This window comes from Alosa alosa, chromosome 19 (genome assembly GCF_017589495.1).
Source record: "Alosa alosa isolate M-15738 ecotype Scorff River chromosome 19, AALO_Geno_1.1, whole genome shotgun sequence".
NCBI lineage: Eukaryota > Metazoa > Chordata > Actinopteri > Clupeiformes > Clupeidae > Alosa > Alosa alosa.
The window spans coordinates 22,222,812-22,249,547 of NC_063207.1; the positions used below are offsets into that span (position 1 = coordinate 22,222,812).

At 40.0% G+C, this 26,736-nt stretch overlaps 1 protein-coding gene across 4 annotated transcripts in view; it reads right to left on the bottom strand.

Annotated features, from left to right (window-relative positions):
• Positions 1–26,736, bottom strand: part of alk (ALK receptor tyrosine kinase) — a 269,021-nt gene that overhangs the window by 25,823 nt on the left and 216,462 nt on the right. For all 4 annotated transcript variants that reach the window (XM_048228498.1, XM_048228497.1, XM_048228500.1 and 1 more), the window contains 6 exons: positions 23,382–23,515; positions 12,742–12,873; positions 9,817–9,954; positions 9,120–9,223; positions 7,461–7,633; positions 5,850–5,935 (listed from right to left, as the gene is read on the bottom strand). In XM_048228498.1, the coding sequence (XP_048084455.1) occupies positions 5,850–5,935; positions 7,461–7,633; positions 9,120–9,223; positions 9,817–9,954; positions 12,742–12,873; positions 23,382–23,515 (767 nt within the window). The remainder of the gene's footprint in view (positions 1–5,849; positions 5,936–7,460; positions 7,634–9,119; positions 9,224–9,816; positions 9,955–12,741; positions 12,874–23,381; positions 23,516–26,736) is intronic.

The window sequence follows — 26,736 nt, forward strand, 5'->3', positions numbered from 1 at the left end:
CAAAACCAATTATGCTGAAGCTTAAAATACAGTGTAATTCTACCAAAAAGTGCTAAAATAGAATATTATGCTGATGCACACACATGTAATGAACAAAAACATGTTTTGATGTCAGCGTCATTATAATGTTCATTATTGTTCAAGTAGAACAGCAATCTAAATTTGCGGCAGGGCAGAGTAGGGTCCGTGTTCAGTGTCTCTCTCAGGCAAGGGGTCCTTGGGCTGAAAAAGGTTGAACACCCCTGATGTAGAACATTTGAAGTCAACACAAATTGAGCGTGTTGTACTGTAGGTAAGCAGCACCAGTGTGCTGCTTACCTACAGTACAACCATGACATCTATAGTGATGTGACGGCATTCTGAAACACCAGGCCCGAAATATTATATTTCAGCCGGGGAAACTCCGAAACTCCGAAACAACACAAAAACTTTTCTTTCTCACCCTCTCCTTGAAATCTGTGTCAAACTTTTCTCCACAATAAGGTGATCCGTAAGAGACCATTTGTATTCTAGTGCAGTGGAGGTGTGACTGGGCGCTGGAGGCCAGAGCAGTGGCCAGATCTGCTGTCAGGATGTGTTAATGGGGGCGTCAAACACCACAGAGTTCTGCAGCAATGGGAGAAGTGGCCTTATTATCCACACAGACCATGGGCAGGTTATATGAGGCACTGATCCGAGTGAAAAAGCAAGGGACGACAGGAACACACACACACACACACACACAGAGAAAGAGTTCCTCACAACACCATCACTTGCAAGAGAAATATTTGTGTACATGCTTGCCTATCGAAACTAAACATTATAAGAATTGCTGCCATCCACCACGAAGATTCCTGTAACTACATCAAGTTGAAGTGGGCTACAGGCCTGAGGACAACACACTTCTCACTGTTGAAATGGTGTTACACGTCAAACAGTAGAGTCAGAAAGACAGCTCACAATATAGCAGGTCAGGCTTCATTACAATGCACTGTATTGTTGCTAGCCTGTTAATATGTAAGGAATAACAGCCGCCGAGGTGTCCTGATATACGGAATTAATGGACGAGGGCGAGGGGCAAAGAACTCCCCAACACGCAGCGGAGGGGAGTTGCCTCTGCCCGAGTCCATTAATTCCGTATAACTGGACACACCTCGAAGGCTGTTATCCTGCTTATCACCCGGTTGCCACTGTAAAGCCATGCCTTTATAGCATGCAAAGAAACACGCGGTTCTGTTTAAAAAGAAGCCCACTAGTTCAGCTTGTTGTAGAACTTTCGTTGGGCCTATAACAGCAATAGCATGGACAGTAAGCTTGTTTACAGTTGATTCCATTGTTGCGAAGCCTGCCTCCAGGCTCAACCGTCGTCCTACTATGGTTGTTATAGTTACCATTCATAAGCATTGATATGGAACGGCAATTAACTTTTTTTTACCAGATCTACTTCATAGGTGTACCGTTATTCAGAATTAAAAGTCACCCCTCCAGCCAATCAGAAAAGAGTATTTCTTCTCTCTGGGTGATAAATATATATATTATTTTTTTCTCATAATACTACCACAATAAACTTTGGATTGATCAATTGATCAATCAGTCAATCAACCAAACAACATACCCACTGTCTTTTTTTGTTACATATTTAACACTCATATTTGTTACACAATATGAAAACCAATGTGGTATTATTATGAATGCTTTATAACCTCATATGAATGAATGCTGAGTTTAACTAAAATGTTGCTTATGCTTCAAGAATACTGAACTGAGTAGGAGAATTGAGAATAAATCAACAAACACAAATATGCTTACGGTGTATTCTACTTAAGAAAATTTGAAGTATAAACTAGACTAAAGGTAGCCTGTTTTGAGCATGATGCGTCATGGTTATAAGTGATGCCAAAATTCACCTTAGTATTTTTCTAACTAAGTAATGGTAGCACCTAAAAGACATCCTAGAAAAGTAACAGAAGCAAATTCTCTCAGACCTACTGGGCCACATTCACCAATATCTTTAATATCAAAGCTTTTTGTTTACAATTCGTTAAGATATTTTGTAAGAAAAGTCTATGTTGGATTCATGAGGTGTTCTTAAACTGCAGAATGGTCATACAATGGGAAAATTTGTTATGTTTTAAAGACCATAATTCTAGATAAATTGAAGAACGATAAAAGTATAGTTGCCGTTTAAATCTATAATGCATACACCTGCAGAACTGGCGAAAACACAATAACCACTTATTTTGCACAATCAAGTCAGCCCTCCAATGTGCGTAAGAGGTCTTGAGTGTGCATACGTTCTGTCCTAACCTAAGAACAAATTTGTATCAGTGGGTTGGTGAGTGAGGCCCAAATTATTTTTAAAACGATCTGATTAGGGTTTCATCATCAAACACTAAACAAGAAACCATCGTGACGTGAACGGTGAGTAATATGATTTATCTATGTTACCACGGCTTAAGGTTTTTATTTTGTGCTTTTGCAAATTCCCATTGTCATTATAAATCCTCAATAATAGCCTCAGTGTCTAATGGTGCACATTTTAATGAATACAAAATAGTTAAAAGCACAAGCACAGGAAAACCACAAAAAATCTGTAAAATACAAAACGGTAATCTGTTGTTTTATGATTGAGAGAAAATACAGTGGGGGTGTAGCAAACAGTGCTTTGTAATATGGCTATATGGCAGAAGACAAAGGGAAAACTACTGAACGCTTTTTTCAGTCCAGAAACTCTTTGTCCCTGCTAATATTCACTGCACATATGAAGCTCATTAAAATGGCCATTTCAATGGCAAGAAAGTATAATTATCATCACCATCATCATTACCTCCATCCATAGTTCTCTCTCGCTAGATTTTCCCCTCATCTATTAGCTTGGGAAATAAAAAGGCAACAGTGGCTGCAGTGGTGTTTGGGGGTCATTTCTTGTTTGAGCTTCCTGTCTAAAATACAAATCACTGTAGAAACTATGTCATAAGGCTGTTTAGGGGCAGCCGTGGCCTACTGGTTAGCGCTTCGGACTTGTAACCGGAGGGTTGCCGGTTCGAACCCCGACCAGTAGGCACGGCTGAAGTGCCCTTGAGTAAGGCACCTAACCCCTCACTGCTCCCCGGCCCGCTGTTGTTGCAGGCAGCTCACTGCCGGATTATTAGTGTGTGCTTCACCTCACTGTGTTCACTGTGTGCCGAGTGTGTTTCACTAATTCACGGATTGGGATAAATGCAGAGACCAAATTTCCCTCACTTATTAGGGCTGTCAATCGATAAAAAAAATCTAATTAATTACATACTCTGTGATTAATTAATCTAAATTAATCACATTTATAATTTTTGCTGTGAAAGTATTTAAAATATTTAAATTCAAATGAATCATTGAATAATCAGCATTAGTGACATTAAAGTTCAAAAACTCTTTTATTATTATTTTCACTGTTCAAATAATGGCCATAATAATCTATGATATGACCTAATATGCTGAGGAAATAAATTCAAAAGTGCTTCGGGAAGAAGTTTTTTTTTCATATACAAGGCATTTCAGGCCACAGATATAACCTAGGGGACACAATGAAAATAAATGAACACTCCCCTCAATGTCAACACTTATTTCTTTGCATTGATGTGCGACTATAGAGTTGATGAACTCCGGTGATATGCAAATTCCTTGCTGCAGACATTAAAAAGGACTTTATTTTCAACACTTTATTTTTATCAACACCATCAGGCCGTTTTTTAAAAGTAAATGTTCCAATCAATGATCCAGGCAGCACGTTTTCTTCTCTCTCCTTCATTTTACAGTCTAATTTTTACTGACTAGAACGGCTCGGGGTCAAAGATCATACAGAATCGATTAATCTGCACTATTTTTTTTAATCAGTTATTTTTTCTCAAATTAATTAATCGAAATGAATCAGTTATTTTGACAGCCCTAATACTTATATATACTTATGACCTAATTAGTTAAAGTGATATACTGTCCTTAAGGGCAGTTCTTACTTTGTTAACACCAGAAATATATGGCATGAAAGTCACAAATGGTGAAATGTTCTATTTCCAAGTTCTCCAATCCAAGGCTGCCGTGGGGATCGGTGAGTAAAATGTTACACCAGAGAGTGGGTGACTTTAGTAAATTCTTTCTTATACACTTTTGGTGGCTGATTTAGGGGCGTAATTGTTCTAGCTCTATTATGTATGAAGGATTTTTTTAAATAAAGTGTGTGGTTTATCCTGTCTGTGTCAGGATTGTGCTGAGTCCATTTAGGACAGTAAACTCTGCAAACTTCTGTCTGTCTATCTGCTATTAAAGGAAAATGATATGGTGGTTATGGGTTTGCCACATGCCCACACTGTGTAGGCACCCCTAAAGAATGTGGAATGCCAGTCACAAGAGCACAAGAGGAGTTTAATGGGTATTCAAGTCTATATTTTATATTCAAGTCAATATGTTGATATTATTAAATTATAAAATGATGTGATATCTGTGGTCTAGAACCAGCTTAATGGACAACATATCTGAAACCATTATTGTATAAAGTGCAACCTAAGGCATAGGAATAAGCAGGCTAATCCCACGGGCACTTTTGCCAGCAAAATATGACAGTTCTGGGTGTTTTAATGCCTTGGGCAATCTCCCTGGTAGGCCTATAAGTTCTTTAGTGCTTGTGGGTGAAATGCATGAAATTAAAGGAATAATGAATACCCATGCTTTTACCCTCATGAAAATGTTTCTTTTAACATTTAGTACTAAGAGTAAAGGAAAATATGAAAAAATAATTGGTCAAGTGATTTAAAGGTAATATATGGATTTCTTTTTTCAAACTCAAAAAATTACTTCGAAAAAAAGCAACAAAATGTCAAGATACAACTGTTTTCACAAAAGTTCAGAAATGCTGATGCTCTGTGCTGTTCTGATATCCACTGAAGTAAGGATGCAAACCAGCTATGGCCGGGCCGGTTCTATTGTAATGACACATTATAGTTATTATTTATGTATTTATTAATATACATTATTGTTATTATTTTCACAAAAATTCAAAACCCATATACACTTGTATGTATATTTGCTACCAGAGAGGCACATCAAATATCCACATATGCTGAAGCTGCACATTTTCATATTATGAAATGCTTTTTCAGAAGTAAAACCACGTTGTAGAGATAAAATGATGCACAGCAACAGGTAGGTGGTTGACATCGCTATGTAACAATGGAAGAAGGAGAATTTGATATGTACTGATGCTGTAATTTCACCTGCACCAATCCATCACAGAGGCCTTAAAAATGAAATCAGCTAAAGTAAGAAGTGAAATCAGAAGTACTTAAGGAGGAGATTTGGATTTAGAGTGTGGTCCTGAAGCTCATTCTCACTCTGCGAATCAATGGGCTTAGCCTCCCTAATCCAATCCGTTTGCATTAATGATCTTGACTTCTGTTCTGCAGGCACCACAGCATTTGTTGTGCGAGCAATCTAAAGCTCACTGAATCATTCCGAGGAGCCTGCCTGATGTATTTACCATTCTGATCACAGCTCATAATGTTGAGGACCAAAGTTGAGCTAGCTTCTAGCTTTATCTCTTGTGTCTGGAGTGTCATTACTGACAGTACAGCTGAATTACCATATGAATTAAACAGGGACTGGTACTCGCTCTTTCAATGTGAAATTTATTCTCACTCAAATACTACATGTTTTCATTAAAATAATTAACTTTTTTTGCAGCCTCTACTGTATAGCAGAATGAAAGGCTTCCATAATGTGAAACGACCTGATTGAAAGTGTCACCAAAGTTGGAGCCTTCAACTTCAAGGAGAAATATATTGTTTTTCCCCTCTCTTAATGACTTGGGGAGTAAGCAACACACTAAGAATCATACTTACAAGACAGAAAACAATCCATGCTGAGGGACAGATTATCCACTGCAAATGTGGTCACAGGCCCAGATGTGCTGAACTGCAGCCAAAACCTAGAGCATGACAGAGGGAAAGAGAGGGAACACTTACACACTTTATTATTATTATTATTATTATTATTATTATTATTATTATATAGACATTATATGGTATGTCTATGTCTAGTGTTGTGCTACTCCCTCTGGCAATATGCCATGCCAATTAAGGATTTTATCTTTCGTGTGTTTGGTGTTTCATATGTGTGGTATCGTCTTGAGGCACTGGGTATCTGAGTGCGTTTAGTGTTGAAGCTGAACTCTCTCCATTTGTGATTCAGTCCTATTTTACAGAAAGTATTCAATTTAACCAGTAATTAATTTACCTCTAAAAAGCCAAGTCGTTGACTAGGGCTAATAGGGCAAATAGGGCAAATAAGGCAGGGCATCTGGTGCATGAGGTCAATGGAACCATTCTGACTTTAATGGCTGTGAGTCAATTCAGAATAATCAAGTCAGATAAAATAGAAAAAGAAAAAGGGAATGAAGAAAAAAAAAACAGAAAGTGAGGTTATAAAATTTTAATCTACTCTCTACGGAGTAGGATTAGAAAGACCCGCTACAAAGGAAGAAGTCTAATAAGACACATCAAGATGAAACAGACTGGTGCTCTTCCAATGTCTCCTTGAGCCCACGAATCAAGAGCCATACTTAATTGAAGGGAAAGAGTGGATGAATGGGAACGCACTGCATTGATTTCTATAACTCCTCCTCAGCCAGCGATGCGAAGACCAAGGCACTAAGAAACATTAAAGGGCCAGTGCACAAGCCGAGGCCCACAGGGATTCATTAAGATCTCAGGGAGAGGGTGAGGTTAGCTAGCAGAAATGGAATGTAAATCGTGAGACAATCAGCAAGACCAGATCTCCAATGCAGACTCTCTTCACCAGCTGCAGAATCAACAGTGCCAGTAAGTCTGCTTCTTGCATAGCGAAGTCTTCATCTGGGTTCTTGTGTATAACACCAACATTCCTCCCGAGCAAGTAACGGGAAGAAATAATTCATTTGCACCATCAATGTTAATAAAATAGAGATAAACAACATAATCATAAATGTTTTATTGGATGGGTTAGGTTTTGAAGGAAATCATATGTAGCCTACATCTGCTAGACCAAATGGTTACATTTTGCCAACTGCCGAACAACAGCAGTATAGACTTGTCTGTGCTAAAAAAACTACAGAGGTACAGGGAGGTACTGTTTTTTCCCAATGGATGTATGTAATGAAAGCAGTTAAGTAGGCCTATGCTAAATTCTGTTTACCACTGATTTCTAATTGAGTCTTTAAAGTCTGGTTTTGGGTCACCATCTTTGGTATCAAAGTAGATGTACTGGCAATGCAGATAAGACACTTCAGTGGTTACCACACATCACGCCATACCCCAATAAATCCTCTACACTAAAACCAGCACTACGGAACTAAAATACATTAAGTCAGAAATTATTATGCCATATCATTAGAATAATTATTATTGTTGTTGTTATTATTGTTGCTGTTGTTATTGTTGTTGTCTGCATTGAGCCTTCGCTAATCTGATTCTTACCAGTCAGCTAGGCCGTAGAGTGGGACAGTAATGAGCTGCCAGCCTCCTTGTTGTAGCTTGGGGTCACTGCTGGACTGCCATTTTGTTTTCCATCCATCGGGCACTGTGCTGTTCTCCAGCAAGGACAAACTGAGCACACCATTGTGGATTCCACCACACATCCAGAACCGAAGCTACAGAGTGCAAAATAGATTAAAAACCCAAAGGAACCAAACAGTGCAGAACATATCTTAATCACTGCATACAACAATTGAACCTCTATGCTCATCATATCATTATTTCAAATGGTATGGATGGCATTAAGTATCTGATGGTCAGGAAAAGCTCAACAGTGCAGATTGTTTCAATAAGACAATTAAAAGATGATCTGTGTTTTGTCATTATCCTGTGTCCTCAAGATGTTCTTGTGTGTGTTTGTACACAAAAGTCCTTTAAGATAATTATCTCATTTCAAAAGATTTTGAACTTGAGCACACATGATAATAATATAGCTAGATAAGGAAAGGAAACAGGCTTTGAAGGCTTCATAGAGATCTCCTCTGAACCTGTAAACCCTCATGGCAAAGAGTGGCTTCAGAAAAGCAGTGTTGAGATGAGAGCAGGGGAGGCTGAGGGATTGAAGTGCTAATCTGGAATCATGACTGCTGCTCTGGGCAGGCGCCAGGCTGATACTGCTGCGAGCTCTGCCCTCACACTGCCCTAGGCACAGTCCATGCCAGGGAAGGGCACTGCTTTACATCTATCAGGGGGTGCCACTCAAGATGTTGGCCAGCTCTCTTTCTCTCTTCCTTTCTTTCTTTCCTTTCTTTCTTTCTTTCTGTCTGTCACAAACCTCCTCCATTGAGTCTTCCACCATGTCCATCTTTCTCAGCTCCATGTAGCTTTCAGATGGTCATTTTTCTTCACACATAACCTTCCCAAAACACCAACACAAAACCTTCCCAATACACCCACACATAACCTTCCCAAAACACCCACATAACCTTTTATACTCTATCTTCCCTTTGGCAACTCTGTCTCACTTTCAAAACATTTAACAGACGTTGTTAATGACCTTTGTACATGTAAAGACACGCTTAAACATCATAGGCAGGCAGATTATACAACATTTTACAGGAGCTTTGCTACAGGCAAAGAGCAGTGACTCGCTCTAATCTTAAAATAGAAATCCATACATATAACGCTCTACAAGATCACAGCAAATAGGGTTCATTATTATTACATACATCAGATGTGTTATTAATAAATTGCTTCAGTGTTGTGTGTATGCTGTGTCTCCAGTAAAACTGTCCCCTATAGTCACTATGTAATGAGCATTTTTCTCACAACAATGCTTCTGTAAATGTCTACAGACCGTGTTTGCTCAAATGACCATTGGCATGTCACATCCATTATCTTCATGTATCTAATCCCTTCATGTGCTGTAGCACATCATGAGCTGTCTGTGCTTCACTTGTCAAATGCTTTGTGGCAACATTCTTCTGTGACTGTAGGAAGTTGAAGTGTGCTTGCTTGCTTGTTTGAAATGTGTTGATGGATGCTTTCAAGCTTAACCTGGCAGAGGGTTGGCCACGATGGTGGATTTTGTGTCCTCAAGTTTTCGGAGTTTTGAGTTTGTGTACTCATTTAGTCAGTGGAACAAGAGAAAACTGCTCTTACCGAGCACATGGCATTCCGGAGAGGTGGTGAGAAAAACGGGCTACGTAGCAATGCTGTTCCTCTCTGACCTCTAGACTGACCATTATCAACCGTCAGCACAGCCCCTGAAGGAGAGCAAGGTAAGGTACACACAAGCAAGCATAAATATATATTAAAAAAACAAAACAAACAAACATTGGAAGACATTTGTGTTCAGATCCTTTACAGCATGTTGGACTCTGAAAAGATAAGAAAATAATGACAATGGTTCCATTTTTGCTGTGGGGGAAAACACAGCTCAGTGATGTGTCCTTGCCTGATACTAGCATTCACTCAAAGGATTCACACTGGAGTCTGTGAATGACTATTCTATTGCCTGCAGGGTTTAGCACTTGTAAATGTACCACTAATCCAGATAATATTGGACTATTATGAATATTATTGTACTCAGTTTGCTGTGACTGATGCCACATACAGATGGTCAGGGTTCAGGCTTCATCTCAACAGCCCAGGCAGTCATCAGATAACCATCCACAACCAAGAGACATGCTGCTCTGCTCTATTGAGAATCTAAATACTGTTAGCCCAGTTCAAACTAATCTGAGATGATGATCTATGAACTGGCAGTGCAAGACAAGGCTATCTCCCTACATGAAACCTTTGTGTCAGATTCTGACACCAGCACAGATTTGATCAGGAAAGGCCTTGTTTGGAGTACCTGAAGAAGATGGACAGCTGGATCTGATACTCTTGGGCAAAGATGGCTGAGACCTCCAGGATGGGCCTTTGCCTGCTATAGTCTGCCAACCACAAAGACCATCTTCAAAAGAGCAGTAGCTGCCGTTAAGGAACTGACCTGAGAAGCACAGAGGAACAAAGAGAGGAAAACATAGTGTTCATATATAAAACATAGTGAAAACTATAGCTGTGGCAAGAATGAAAAGATAAATGGTAAGAAATAACAGAGAGAGAGAGAGAGAGAGTGTATGAGAGAGGAGTATGAGAGAAGAAGCAAAAAGAGGTGAAAGGCGGCGAGTGAGAGAGACACACACAGTAGGGTCTGAAGGGCTGATCCCTCGGCTTTGAGGGAGTTTCAGGGCTGAAGAGAAGGAGCTTTACACTTCAGAAGAAGATGAAGTGGGGAGAGGGGGAGGAGCATATGAGAGCAAATGAAGGAGAGATTCAAGAAACAGCGAACGGAGAGTGAGAAAGAGGAGAAGCTCACGAGGGAATTCTAGCGATACAGCCCATTGCAGGCAGCAGATCCTCTGCACTCTTTGCACTTTGTACTTAACCTCCTAAGCTTAATCAGAGGCACGGCAGTAGAATACACACACCCCTTTACCAAGTGGGTGAGGCGGTGAGGTGCGATTGCCTTTCCTACCTACCAAGATGAGGTTCCAACAGTTTGGCGTGTATTTGTCTAAATTGCCAGAGGAGCAGCTGGTTGTCAGTGGATAAGTTACACATGTGACCACTCTGTAGTAATGTGTGCTAGATTAACTGCTTTATATGGTAATCCTCAAGTGATGATGGGCTTATTTTAACAAAAGCATACCCTTAAAGGGGCCCTGGGGCCTACTCTGTTACATGTTTGTAGGTACTTTGAGCAAAAATGACAAAGATCAGTATCAGGATCAGTAGCACTATTGTGCTAGCAAGCATGCTACCAATCTAAGATTTTTTTAAGGATCCCCTTTAAACAAAAATAGTATCATATATTGCACATATTTCATAATTATTTTTAAATTAAATACATTTTAGTTAGTAATTGTGATCTAATTTTGAAAATCTTGTGAAAAACCCTTGAATTTCAATGTGTTCAGTGCTGCTGCCGGCGTATATTTTTATAGGAGGGCATTTTTCTCAGTCTGTTTTTCTCCTTCTGTTCTCTCTCAAATAGGCATCAGCGCCCATAAATGAAATCTGATTTAATTTTGTGCTCGTCATTGATCCATGAACCATTTGTTAAGGAGAGAAGCCCCAGTCATCTGCAGAGGTGAGATGGAGGGAGTAAGAAGAGAAATGATAGCCATTAACCATGGGAGTGTAAACATATCGACCCAGCCACCATCAAGCTGCAAGAGCGGGGAGCAGCCTCATGAGGACCCAGAGTAGGGGAACATGGATGTGTGCGTGTGTGTGTGTGTGTGTGTGTGTGTGTGTGTGTGTGTGTGTATGTATGTATGTGCGCGCATGTGTGTGCCTTTGTGAGTGCTTGCAATGAGTATATGTTTGTGTATGCTTGTGTTTGTGTGTGTCTGCATGTGTGTGTGTGTCTGCATGTGTTTGTGTGTGTGAGAAAGTGAGAGTGAGTGAGAGAGAGTGAGAGAGACAAAGAGACAGAGAGAGGGCAACATAAATAGAGAGAGATGGGTGAAAGAGATGATGCAGGAGATGCTTGAAATATTTCTTTCATATCCCTTTCTTCTTTGTTTGTGGGCTCCAAACTCAACAAATGAATGATTTGTGAATGCATAAGCACGCAATAAGCATGGGATCATAAAGAATAGGTAATTAGGAATGGCAAATGACATCTTTTGAAAATGAGGGTGGCAATGAACAGAAGAGCAGTGTGGTGGTAGCTTCAAACAGCAGGGGGCACAGAAATGACAGAGCAGAGAGAGAGAGAGACTGAGGGAGGGAGGGGAGGGGAAAAAGGAATGATAGAAGGAAGTAATCGGAAGGAGTGAAAGAGGGAGGAGGAATGAGAGAAGAACCCTTGAAACGTATTGATTTGGAAAATGACTGAGAATTGTATAGGAAGAGAATAATATGTAGGGCATCTGCCAGTGGTTCTTATCATCAATTTCTTAGGAGAGAGATAGCTCATAAAGTCCAGTGTGAGAGATCGAAACAAGGCAATTAGATGTAATGAGTATTTGGATTCTCCACTTATTCACATGAGACATCACCTTCCTTGTCGAGCACAAGGAGTCTTTTCTTATCTCCAGTGAGCTAAACTTTCTAACTCAGTTCAGCATATTTTAATCAAGTCAAATGAAAGTCTTTCTGGGTTGGTCCTCTAAAAAAGTGTTTTTTTAGGGAGTGTCCACACATGTCCAAGTTCAACAAAAACAATAATGTTGATGATGAAAGTGCTTATTTCAATATACTGTAGGTCACATTGTATAACGGTCTCTGCCAAATGAGTTTAAATTTAAATGTAAATGAGACAATATTTCATAATTCACTGTAATTAAAATATATTAACTAGCCCTGTGTATCAGAATTGGAATGAACCTTGCTTCCTGCTATTTCTGCACATAATGGTAGTGATAGTGTGACTATGATGGATAATATATTAATGATATGGCCATGAGCTAGTCCAGCCATTTAACCCCTAATCCCCTCTGCAATCATGCTTTAGTCATACATCCAAGCCTCATTTAGAAACATCTGCATGGAAACACCTTGCACATGCAAATTGTGAACATTAAGACATATTAAGTATTTATGTAAGCTACCTATCACTGTAGTGTATATATCCACACCATACATTACAAGTACCGTAATAAGGTTATGAGTGAAAATAGCGTTCAAAAAGGCTAAATTAAATGACAACTATCACATAAGCCATTATTTATTGAAATAAGCCATTTTTCAGTGGATTGAATCAGTAGCCCCAATAGCCCATACTCACGGCAGGGAGTGCCTTCATCATCACCCCGTGGGCAGTCCACCCTGAAGTCACACAGCTGCTCCAGCAAGATCTCTGGGCCTCCTTGGCAGCGGTAGCGTCCCTGGAGGGTGATGTGCATGCTGACAGAGGAATCTGTAAACAGACAAGAAAATACTATAAAAAAACTACTACTACTACTACTACTAGCCGTACTACTACTACTACTACTACTAGCCTACAGGTACTACTACTACTATTACTACTACTAATAATAAAATAGTGAAAATTCTTAGCACGTTGCACAAATTTACATTTTCGTTAGAGTGCAGAAATTCAATTCAAAAGAAATTCAATGAACTTAGTTGCATTTTACTTTGAAGACAGACAATCAACAAAGCCACATTGCATTGCATTGTGTATCGTCTACCCTCCCAATCACTCTATACGGCATTTCCCTTTGGGATGTGTGGTCACTGTGCCTGAATTAAAGACGTTCGCTGTCTGGTTTCCACGCCCTGCACATTTGATGCCAACAAAATGTTATCTCTTTGAGAGGGTGTTAGGCTAGAGTTCATCCTCCATGACTCCATGAAAAAACCTGTTGTCAGATGATTACATCACATATAAAGTTGAGTCAGCCCAACAACCTTCCAAAGAGATAGGTAGATGCTTATAACACTGCAGGTATTGTATTCAATAGAGGCATTGCTCCCCCCATACCATATGCACAAATATTTTTTTTAAAAAGGTTTCAAATAATTTATTCTTACCTTTGACTAAAAGGTGGAAAAGATGGTTAAATATGCATTTAGTGGTTCTGGATGCTAATTTATAAATGGGATTCAATTATTATTCTATTATCAGCATTAAAGACATTTAAAGATGCTTAAATATTAAAAACCTCTGATACACTGCCTAACATGTTTGTCACGTCACATTTAATATCAAAAACAGCAAAAACTAGCCCTGTGTTATTTGCTACAAAGTAATGGTTGCATGAAACGAGTCTCCTTCCCTGTTTCCAACTGTTCTGGAGAATAATGATAAATCACCAAATCTGACAGCATAATCATATGTTGTTTGCATAACATACGTTGGCACAGCACAGAGCAGACAGTGCAAAAACAAAAGCGTTTATGGTTCATGTGGCAGAACTGGATTTCAGTGAGACTAACACCCAAGGTCACTGGATAGCATCAATGGGACTAAAGAGATACTGTCTGGATTTTGCATATCTATGCAAATCAGAGTGGAGCATCACTAGGCTGGCTCCCTGAAGGAGGAAAAATGAATTGTTCACTTTGACATTATTTTCAGATCATGATAAAGAGAGAACAGTTTCTCTAAAACACACACACACACACACACACACACACACACACACACACACACAGACACACACACACACACACAAACCCACACACCTTTACTTTATTCGACAACAATAAAAAAAACTTTAAAAATCTTTAGAAATCACTGCTTGCTATTTGAATCAAAGCACTGTAGATTTCCGGTTGTAAAAGCGTGGCTGCCTGGACTCTAAAGACCTCTGAGTTCAGCAAAAGTTTGCTCCCTCAGATATTATCTGTCAGTCTTGTAAAAAATAAAAGGGGCCACTTGAAAAATCAGTCCAGGTGTGAACTAAGAAGTAAAGCTGATTAAAGCAAACTCATATTAAATTAGAATGGGCTTCTCTTTTCCTACATGGTACACAAGCCTATGACCTCTCACACATGTAGTCCCCTACATCACTCCCATACCTCCTCCATATCTATTCAAGTCAAGTCAAGTCACTTTATTTATTTATTCATTTAAAACAACAATGTTGACCCAAAGTGCTTCACAGGTAAGGCTATCTTACAAAAAAAGCAAAGGAGGGAGATTGACAAATAAAATGATATTAAAAAGGGGGGATATACATGTATAGTAGAGGCATTAAGATGACAGTAAAACACAATTCTCCATTGTATTCTCCATGTAGCCCCATGTAGTCTCCTACACCACTTCCAAGCCTACATCACTATTCTCCATGTAGCCCCATGTAGTCTCCTACATCACTTCCATACCTGTACATCACTCCCGCACCTCCTCCGTACCTCTCTCCTCCATGGGCCACTTTCTTGCCCAAATGAGTTTGTAGGCGGGCCATTCCTTTGACTCTCATAACTCTCTCTTGATGCATCTTCCCCGTTGGCCATACAGACTGAAGCATTTCCAATATCATGTTGCTCTGGGGCAGCCGTGGCCTACTGGTTACCACTTCGGACCTGTAACCGGAGGGTTGCCGGTTCGAACCCCGACCAGTAGGCACGGCTGAAGTGCCCTTGAGCAAGGCACCTAACCCCTCACTGCTCCCTGAGCGCCGCTGTTGATGCAGGCAGCTCACTGCGCCGGGATTAGTGTGTGCTTCACCTCACTGTGTGTACACTGTGTGCTGTGTGTGTTTCACTAATTCAGGGTTTGGGATAAATGCAGAGACCAAATTTCCCTCACAGGATCAAAAGAGTATATATAGTTATACTTATGTTGCTCACGTTCCTATTGTGCAACTACTACCTCTTTAAGTTTCCAGCGGAAGACTTCAGCCCCATTTACATGTGGTGAGCAAGAAACAGCAGCTCATGTAATCGCCCGGGTAATTAATGTCCCTGTTTCACAGCTCAGCATGGCGCACTGGGTAAAAAGTCTCCTAATGGCCTTTTTAATCATAGTACGGATAAAGGAGAATGAATGGAAGGCAAAAACAAACGGAAGAGAGAGATGCGGAAAACCAACAAGCTGATTCCACTTGACTGAGAGGAGAGCTGAGGAGCACGAGTGATTTATTACAGTATGCAGTCAGGCTCCATTGTGTTTGTGAATAAACACTGTTTCCATGAATGTGTGTAATTGTGTGTGTGTGTGTGTGTGTGTGTGTGTGTGTGTGTGTGTGTGTGTGTGTGTGTGTGTGTGTGTGTGTGTGTGTGTGTGTGTGTTTGTTTGTATGTGCACATGTATATGTGTATAAGTAAATGGTGCAATTATTCATGTGTTAATGCAGAAGACTTGTTGGCTCTTGATGTGTGCAATAGATTTAAGTCACTGCTAAATACACCACATGAATCACTAAGACAAAATATGGACATTGAAATTGAAGGGACCATGGTTGGCTGGAGACTATTATGGCTTCTGAGTGATGGATGTCCACAGGAAATGTTTAACTGTCACCATTCCACTGAAAGATATTTACAGGGCTGAGCATCTGTTACACATGTTCTCGAGAGCTATGTGTGCATATGTGCTATTTCCAGCGTGGACTAAAAGTCTGGCTACATGATAGCCACAGATGAATTCAACTGGCTTGTTTCTAGAAATAAAAATAAGCTTTTCAAATAACATTAGCAAATCGCCTATATATATATATATATATATATATATATATATATATATATATATATATATAGAGAGAGAGAGAGAGAGAGAGAGAGAGAGAGAGAGAGAGAGAGAGAGAGAGAGAGAGCGCTTATAAACTAAACCCGCCGAATGTATTTTGCTCCATAGCAGTAGTCCAAAACAAAATAATGCTGTTTAGAGGTGATATGTTTAATAATTCAACACATTCTACTTTCTTCCCTGTCCTTGAAACCTGAAGTTAGAGACAGCCTTCACCTTGAGTTCAGAGTTCCTCTTACTCAAGTTTGTACTGTATTCAACTTATTTGTGTCTGAATAGGTTTTCTACTGACATCTCAACAATAACAACAGTATTTTTAAGGTGACCCTTTTGATATACCACATTATGATAAATGTTTAAAAGTTTATACAAGCTTGGGTCATTCATTGTCTAGCAAAATGAATAATAATAATACATTGTAATTACAAATTTTTCTTACTATGCTAGGTAAAACTCATACTTGGATATTGTATTAATTGTATGATAATGTCACAATGAATAAGGTGGAACGGGTCTAATAATTCATTTGAAACAGGAGATATAGGCTACTCCAGAGCTCAAACCAGAGGAGGGGCAATTGCATCCTGGTTTCCAGACTCACTACATTGCTTCACTTCATGAAGAGTCTGGCCTTTCACGACTGGGAAGCACTTTGAACCCTAGAATCATAATGGGAATAGACTTTGCGTTAACTTTAAAATCATTGGTCCAGCCTAACCAATCACATTGATCAGGAATTCCTAACCAATCACATTGATCAGGGATTCCTAACTTTATTTCCTCCATCTTTATGTCCTACTGTGCTTCACTTGCAGGTGCTGATACTACAGCTTACCAGAGCCACATCAGATTTCAAAACCAATGTCATCCCCTCTCGCTGATGACTGGCTAGGCACCCTGGTGGTTGAGGGAAACATGTACTGTTTTGTCAGATGCCAGACTACTACAGTATCTCAGTGAAATAAAAATACTAGGTGGGTGGGTCCAGGCAAGGACACGTGAGGCGATTTGCATGAAACAAGTTCAGGGCCAAAAGGAAGTTATTGTGTTGGGATTTGACTATAGATACAGTTGGCTCACACCAACAATAGAGATGATAAAAGACAAAAAAAGAACTGAAGAGACAGTGAAATATACACACATATGGCAGTAGTGCCTGGATCTGTTTCTCGTGATGGCACACAGAACAGACTGTGGTCTTGTATTCCTGTGGTCTCTCTCGTAAAGGGTGTATGACCAAATACAAATATTAGCGTTTGGCAAGCAACAGCAACCAAATCAAATGTAGCATGAGAAACGTGCTATAAATGGCTTTGTCCAAACACAACATTGTATCACTTTGATGATCTTTGACTCAGTCCACCTCTATTTGGTAATCAGTTATCTCATCGTAACATTAGATGTTTTCCTTCCTGTGACCTTTACAATTTTCCCTTCCTCTATGGCAGTTACACTTCCTTCCTTAGGTTCTGTACAAACCATTAATTTCCCTGTGCAGCAATGGAGTCCACACCTCTATCATCTCCATTTTCAATATCAGTTGTTTTTCTATAATGTGGCATAACCCAAAAATTCAAGAGGTTATTTAATCTAAACAAGCACTATAGCTAAAGAAACTTACCTGAGTCTGGGTAGCATTGAGGAACTGAGGATGAATCCCTCCAGACTGAACTTTTACTTACAGCCCTTTAACAGGACAAGTGGTTTCTATTTAGGAATTAAATTATTTATGCTGCATCATGCTTAAGAATAGGGTCTATATCATCTATGGTTGCCAAGCTATAATTTACGTCTATGTGAGCGAGGAGGGGTGAGTGTGTGTGTGTCTGTGTGATCTGGGAATAACTAAATCATCTTGTAATCTTTCAATGCTACACTTCTTCATCTTGTAATCTTTCAATGTTACACATATCTTGTTTCTATTGCAAATTTCTCAACACTGCCCATTCAACAGAAAGAGAATACAATGGAAAGCTAATAAGGGTATAGACAGTGTGACATTTCTCTTGCGTATGATCATATTTGATTGCAATAATTTACTTCTCAATTTCTAATGCTATATTCAGCACTGAGGCACCTCCACGGTGGAGGGAGAGAGAAAGATAAGACCAAAAGAGAGCTGCATGAAACGAGAGGTGCAAAAAGAGCCGAGAGCCACTGATATCAAAGGAGTGAAGGACAGGCTTTCAGTGGGGCGTCTGTCCAACTTAACAACAGCACCAGAGTGCTTTGATCCATGGTGGCCTGGGCATTGAAGTTCCTTTCTTTACTTCGGACATCCATAACATAGAAAAGAATGGGATGGAATCTTTCAAATGTGATTTGGAATAGGATACAGGCTTTCAAAATATATGAAGGATTCAAAAGTAAATCTGCAATGTTTCGTTCCGTGTTGAGAGGTTATGCTTCTCAATGTCTGTAAAAAGCATTTAAATAAATATGATACACATATATATATTACACACTGAAGGATTGGATACTATATAAAAAGGTGTGGGTTTATACAATACATCGCCAGAGTGATTTCACTCAGAGGAAATTTGGTTTGATATGGAGTCCTTTGAGAAAACAGTACTGTACTTATGCATGTTGACTACTAAAAATGACAGACTATACGGTTTTACAAGCATCTTGCCATGTGAATTTATCAGATATTAACCCTGCTGCCAATCTTGGTTATTCCTATGACTAATATGGGATGCCATGTTTATGCATTGGAAGCTGAATGACCTGTGTATCATCTCCAAATACTAGCCCAAGCCACTGAAGGGTTTCACCTTCACGTCAGACCCACAGCCACAACTGACTGATGGTTATGTGTTTGTAGGCATGGAGTGCATTAGTTGTAAAGAGCTGCAGGTTGTTTGTTGGTCTCAGGGCAAGAGGCAATAAGATATGGCGATGTGGGGATTAGTACAGCATTTCAGTACCTACACAAGGAGTGTGGTTCAGACCTGAGGAGGAGGCTGTAGGCCTACATGCAGCTAACTGATAAGGCTAACCCATCTCACAAAGCAATAAATGCTACAGAAAAGACTCTTGCTTAACAGTCATATTAAATGCAGCGCAAGTATTAAAAACCCATACAAACTGATTATTAATTTAACAAGCTACATCTTCCTCAGAGACGGCACTGTGTGATTGTCTCTCACCATAAACATCCACCTAAACAACCTCTCCCATCGACTTCCACCCCCACACCAAAATATGTGCACCACTGGAGATTCTGAATAATAAATATCAAGCTAATTAATATGGAAAATAGCCTAGTAGCTAGCCAGTATGCTTAACGTCTGCAATGTCTAGGCACAACAGGAACAGACCAATTACTCCAACCTCAATGATAATCCATTATAATTAATGTATAGACTTTAACTGAATATGTCATCTCTGCAGTCGTCCAAGACTAAAGAGGTAAGGGTAAGGGGATTATACAACATAAGCCCAAATGTAGTATGACATGAGGCACACAAATATGAGCTAGTCAGGTCAGTTAATTATGGCATGCTTCAGAAAAAATACATGCCTTGCTAATTGAACTGCCGTATTACAGCTAAAGGTTCATAAACACACATAATAAACTTGTCACTACACACAACACACAGGCTGTTCACAGGTGATGTCTGACTGGGAAAAGGATTATATTTCAATAAACGCAGTGTGGTCACACGGCAGCTTACGAAGGCTTGGATGTTGTCTGAGAGAAAATTGACAAAGCATCACTTCTAATTACAGCCAATCAAGCTTTAGACAATACATTGGTAAACATTATTGGCTGGCAAGCCCAGGCTATGCTAACAGCTCCAGCCCAATAGCTCCTAGACGGCTTGAGTGATGGAACCTCTCTGCTCTGACACAGGATGAGTGAGTGAGAGCCCGGCTAAGCCCTGCAAACACACACCACCTCTCCCGTCGGCGTCACCACTACAACCACACTTACCTGCCCACTCCCTTCCCCATCCCCAGTCCACACACACAGCTCATTTCACTCAGGGCTCCTCCAAGGCAGAAATGATTGATGGCCTGGAGAAAACACTGACAATGCTGTGTGGCTAAATGTAGCCTAGCTGGTGCCCCCCAATGCGGCGCAGCAACAGTGGTTAGGGAAATGGCCGGGGGAAGTGGACTCTGAGGGGCCCATGCTGGAGCAGACCGCTTGCCACAAGTGAGTTCATAAATCACATCTTGTCTTGGAGAGGGCTGATGCATTGCTTACAATAAACGTAATCTCTTTCAGACCAAAGACTAATTAATTATAAAGACGTCGTAAAAAAAGAACGACCCAAATCCACGTCTTGTAAGAATCACCTTTAGTAATGTACCTAGGAGAAAATAAATATTAATTTTCACATGGGAGAAAGTTGATTTTTTTTTTCTTTTCTGAAATGTGCTGATTAATTCATAAATCAGATCCTTTCCTTCCGCCCACTGATTGGCTTGCTGTGTGATGTGCCTTGGCATTCTCTGATGGCAAGAGGCCCATTCAAATTGGGAGCCTTCAAATTGCTCTCGGTCTCATCTGCATGCAAGCAAAGCCGCCGTTGTAGCCACCGAGCTGCCACGAGTGATGTGCACTACATTCAGCTCTGACATGTTGAAGTTGAAATGCAGATAGATACGTCAAGAAGAGATGGGTTTGTTTGTTGTTGAAGTGGTGTGCTTCAGTCTTTTACCCTCATTGACATTGGGTTATGAGTAAATTCACACAAAACTTTCTTAATTTTGACACAGAGAACCACAATAACAAAACATTATTAGCAGGCCTTAATACTTTTCCAGTAGACAAGTGCTAAGATCTGGAGTGGTGTTCAAAACTGCCTGGTAGCCTAAACATGAATGGTCCTTGTGAGGAGAAGAAATATATGAGAGAAGGAACTGAATTCCTTTTCTTGACAAACTGTGTTTTAAATCATCTATTTTATCTCAAGCAGGCTGTCGCCATTGGTGTTGTGCACACCATTGTCAGTTTAGGCTACACGAATCAGAGAATACAAACAAAAATAAAAGGAACATTTCAGTCGCGCCTCACTTGCCAACATTCTGCCTCCACATATTGAAGGGAAGAAATCAGTATATGACCAAAGCGAGCAAAGCTGCCTGTCTCAAGGCCAGTTAACAAAAGAAAACTGAAATGTTGCAGTGAGTCTTCTTGCTAATAGAGGCACAAAACAAAAGCACTGACTTATCCAATTATAATGGACACAGAGTTTTCAGCCTGTTGTTATAATTGGCTAATTATCTATCCAGTATGCTGGATTCTTTAAAAAAAAACACACACACACACTACTATGGATCGTTGGATTGCCTCAATTTTGCACAACTTTTTATTCATGTTTATTTATCCAACGTAAATTGTTGGTAGATCCCTACACATCCTTATGTCCATATCCATACACCCACACACACACACACACACACACACACACACACAGACACACACAGACACACACAATATCCATCAAACTCCCCAGTTGTATGGCAGGTAATTTGAGCGTAAGCAGCAGGTGGAGTGACCCCGCTGCTTGCTGTTGTTGAGAGGCCAGAAGGATTAATGCTGAGAACAGGGGTTAGCCATGCTCAGGTACAGAGCGTGTGGCAGCAGAACACAGGCTGCCTTTGTGAACTAAATGCCACACAAACAGTTGGAGACCTGTCCCTGGATTTGCATAACAAGTAGTATGTCGCTCCAAGTGGTTTAACACGCACATCATTGCTATTTGGGGCATCAAGAGGAAGGGGAGAAATAAGAAGAAATTGTGTGAGTCTATGTATGTGTGTGTGTGTGTATATGTGTGTGTGTGTGTGTGTGTGTGTGTGTGTGTGTGTTTGACACAGGATCTGTTTGCACTGTTCATACTGTACGTAAAAATGGTCACATACTTAGTAATCAACCTTTGTTTCTGATGTTGGCCATATTGACTGCTGGAATGCCTTGAGTCTCTGATTGAAACCCTCAAAACAATAGATTGAGATGATCAGGCGTTGTGTATCATTGTGTAACATTGAAAAAAACAATAGTATTCTTTCTAAAACTAAATTTAATCTTCATCGTAATACCACGGATGTAGGAAGGGGGCTATTGTTCTTTTCAAATGTGTCAAACAATGGATATAAAACTAAACATGAACTAGGAGTTAATTCACCTCTTTCCTGTAAAATACAAAGTTGATGCAGGAGAGATTGGATTGGCCCGTGGGGGAGACTGCAAACCCTTCAATAAATCCTTTTACTGGTTATGCTTTCATCACCCTCAGCGAGTCTTGTAAACATAGCCACGGCAGCCAGCACTAGCTGAACCATAGGCAATAATGAGAGAAATGATAAAGAGGAAAGCTGCAATCACTGTTACCATCCACTGCAGTGAAAGTTAAATCACAGCAACCAGAAACTGATCTCTCTCTGCAGAGCGAGCGAGCGAGCGAGCATCAATTCGACCAGCGAGCTGATAATTACAGCTCGGCTGTGTTTACATTGATCTGCACTCAACTGACCCGGCAATGAGCCTGACTTGTTTTCCCTTTTCTTTTCAAAAAGCATTTCAGCATACTTCTGAATTCAACTGAGGTATGTGCTGTATTTCCATAGACTCCATGGCTGTAGGGGGAAGTTGCATAACTGTTTATTCACTGGGATCAAAATAACATTACCCAGAATCAGTATTAGCTTTATTGGCCAGGTTTGCGTTAGCAAACAAGAAATTTGATTCCGCTTAATCTTTGCTCTCAAAGTACAACACTCACTTTACATATAAGAATAAAAAAAGGACAGTAACAAATATACAAAATACATACAGTTATAGGCACTGTCACCAGTCATACAACAATAAATCCCCACATAATGATCACAACAAGATGACCATAAAAGGAGATTGTATAATATTCTGTCTTTTTAAAATGTCAGGAGTGAATTGGTTGTTTTCTACGGTGGTTTTGCATCTCCCATAGCTTTGAATCACTATTTTCAAATGCCAACTGTTCTCTAAAAATGCAGTACAGCTGTGGCCCCTAGAGATAAAGCAACAGATGCCTCCACCTTTTGGTTGATAACTTGTGAAATAGATTTTTAAGCAATCTCTTTACTTTTCACAAAAAAAAGCCAAAATACAGCAATTGCTATTCACCCTGATAAAACCCTAAACAACCACAGTCAGCATAGACCTATAGTTGCTCAGCTTACAAAGACATGTTACATCTTATACGATTACATTGACAAAGCAGATGTTTACTCACCCATACTGCAGTTTGTAGTGAAGTGGGGGCTGAATGTGGCTGCCTCCTGTTCGCCTGGCTGACTGTAGCCGGAGGAGATGCGGAATGGTCCATTGCTGCTTCTCGAGCCCAAGCTGAGATGAACCAGGGCCCAGCTGCCAAGGAGAGAGAGCACCAGTAAGATGACCACCACCAACACGCAGCGAGGGCCACACAGGCCCTGTGTCGCTCTGTGGGAGCTCAGGGTAGGGGCAACAAGGGCTTCCTCCACCCTACACGGCTCCGAGCCCTCTGGCGGAGCAGTCGTTGAAGAGGAAGCGGGCTCCGATCCGGACTCGGAACACGAGCCACCTGCCATCTTGGGATCCATGTCCTCCTCCATGTGCTGCTTGTAAGCCCCAGACCCCAGACCCCCGGTTTTACACTGGCACTGTGGAACCACAGGGAGAGGGTCTAACCAAACGTACAAAGGTGTGTCTGTCTCTCAGGTGGTTGAAGGTAAGTATGCAGGTGAATGTAAACACAGGCTGACTTGTTTCAGAAACAGTAATGTGATGTCTACAGCTGGCAGCTCTAAATGTCTGCCTCTGTGTTGTCTGTCTTGGTATAGTTAACGTTCTCTCTAATTTTATTAAGCAAATCACGCAGATTGCCTCTGGGCTATTGACCAATGATTTGGCTGGCTCTCCCTTCCCCGTCTACATCTCCTCCTCCTCCAACTGAACTGTCCCCTCCTCTCTCAGTCTTAATTCCACCTGCTATCTCTGTATATCCAACTCATTCATTCATTCTAAAACAGTGCTGATGAAATCAACATGCTTGTTGCCAAACACACGTAAATCCCCCGCCCCTTCACCCACACAAACACATAGCACGTCAGTGTAAATCTGTGAGACACACAAAAAGAGAAGTGCCTGAGGCAATATATGCACTGAATATTTGAATATACTGTATCTGACTAATCATATCCAGAAATATTGACAATTTCATTTCCCATGGTGACTGCTATTTATCCCTCCAATATTTTAAATAGAGATTTGAATGAATAACTTGGGAATTTTATTTTTTTTATAGTTTATGGAGACCTTATTTCTTGAGCATATTTGAAAAATGAAAAATGTTTAGACCATCATAATTTGAAGACATCCAAGACGTGTAAATCCACCAATTCCACTATGCACTACACGTGGTGCATGGAGATTGATTGAAGGACACAAATGACAGGAAATTGTGATTGTATTGCTGAGTAGCTTCAGATCCAACAGTGTATCAACCAAGTTTGAGATTCAGACTGAATGGTGCACTTCATTGCAACTCCATGTCATAGCATTGCTGAGTTCAAATAGAACATGTGAGTTTTTAACTATCTAACTAGCACATGGGGGGTCGTGTAGGAGTTAGGTTGTGAATACACCACTGGAACGCAATATTTCTGCAGGCTAACCAGTGGCCAATGTAAGATGCAGACATAACAAAAAGATCAGTCTGTTGGGAATATCAACACATCATACATATTAACACATTACTTGGTAAAATGCTATATCACTAAAATATCAATATATTTCAGATAAACACAGGAGAGGTGTTCAATTCCTATACTATATGTAGTGGATCTCCCAACAACAATACATCAAAAACAGAATCATCAAACAAAGCATCTTTGTGGGCAAAACATCACCAACAGAAGAGCCTTTGAGAGCCTTTCACTGGGGTTATCAAGCAGGCACTTTCCTTCATCTGTGTTTTGTTGAATTAGGCTCACAAGAGCTCCAGAGAGCTCTACAGTGGTGTCTGGCATCCCACACCCACCTCCCTTCACACCCATGAGGGGTTCTCTACAAACAAATACCGACATATCATAAAATATCCTCAATTGGAACGGCCATTTTTAAAATGTCAAACACATCACAAGTTGTGAACTCTTTGCTTTCAGAAAATGTTTGTGTGCAACATTGTGGTTACCACAAGAGGGGGACGTTCATATGGACTCGTATTGTGAATGTGGTAAACACATTTGAACACACCACATCTAAAGCAAAGAATATCATTTTGGATATTTGTGTGTCTTTCCTTCACTTCTCTTGAAGCGTCCCTCAAACTGAATTGTATTCCTGAGGACAGAAATGACTGCCTTGTCAAGCATGATGTTGTGAAAGATAATTAAGAGAAAAAAAACACATCTAACATCAGAATATTCTTAATGTTCATTAGTATCTAAATTTTGATAGACTCTTATAGGCTGTTAAGTTACCAAAGTCACCATTTAATATTGTTGGAGAGGCTTTCCTCATTGGTGGTCAGAGTAATTAGCACCTTTGCAGTCCGCAAAAAGCAGACATACTATGGAATATACTAAGCATCCACTTCATCAGGTAAACAACACTCGTCCCCACACTCCATCATTCATTTGCGGTGCCAATAACGGAATGGAATCATTCAATCACAGGCACATTCACATTGTAGAGTTCTCTGGTCACTTCAGCTGAAGAGACAGACCAGCAGAAAGTGATGTCTAGTCTAGCCGGATAAAATAACAAAGGTTGTTTTGGGAAAATTAGGCAGACCATCAGCAAATTATGCTTAAGCTGTTGAATATAAAAATAAACCAATTTTAAAGATGCTATGATTATCATGTCCATTTTCATCTGTTAAAGTCACTTGTTAGTTTTTTAGAAAGAGAATGCTGGAAAACTGTGGAGGCATAGACCTTAAATATGGTTATGCCTTATATTCCTACTGCATTCAGTAAGATTGATCAAATAACTACCTTAATAACTACCTGCTAAATGTGCATTCATGACACAAGAAACTGTTGACTGAGCTACTGTTATGGTTACATCATCTGCATTGGTGAGCAACACAAACTAACAACCAGGAACGGAACAGTGACAAAAAATGTTTATCACTAAGCTCTCGTTTGATAAATCATCTGAATCTTTGCTGGATGAAATAATGTTCTTCAATGACCTCTTCTGCAAACCGAAGTATTAGCAATGTATCCATTTATAACAACTGCTCAGAAAACGTTTTAAACTTTTTCAGAGATGACTAACATTTGAATGTCTCTTGGATAATATTCCTTAATATTCTGGTAATTCGCTAAGTTAGATATGTGAAAGACAAAAACCCTCTAGAAAACACCCTTCACAAATTTGGTTTAATGTGTTTTAAGCACCAACATATGCAAAGATGTCCTATAGGTGGGAGCAGCAACACTCATATCAATTACCTGGACTTTCAGACTTCATTTAAACAATACTATTTTGCTACATACCCCTTGTAAACAGTTTTGTCCAAAAAGGATTTATGATCAATCAAAAGAGAGTTCAACAACTGCATACTACCCTTGACTGACTTAGATAATGAAGTATAACCA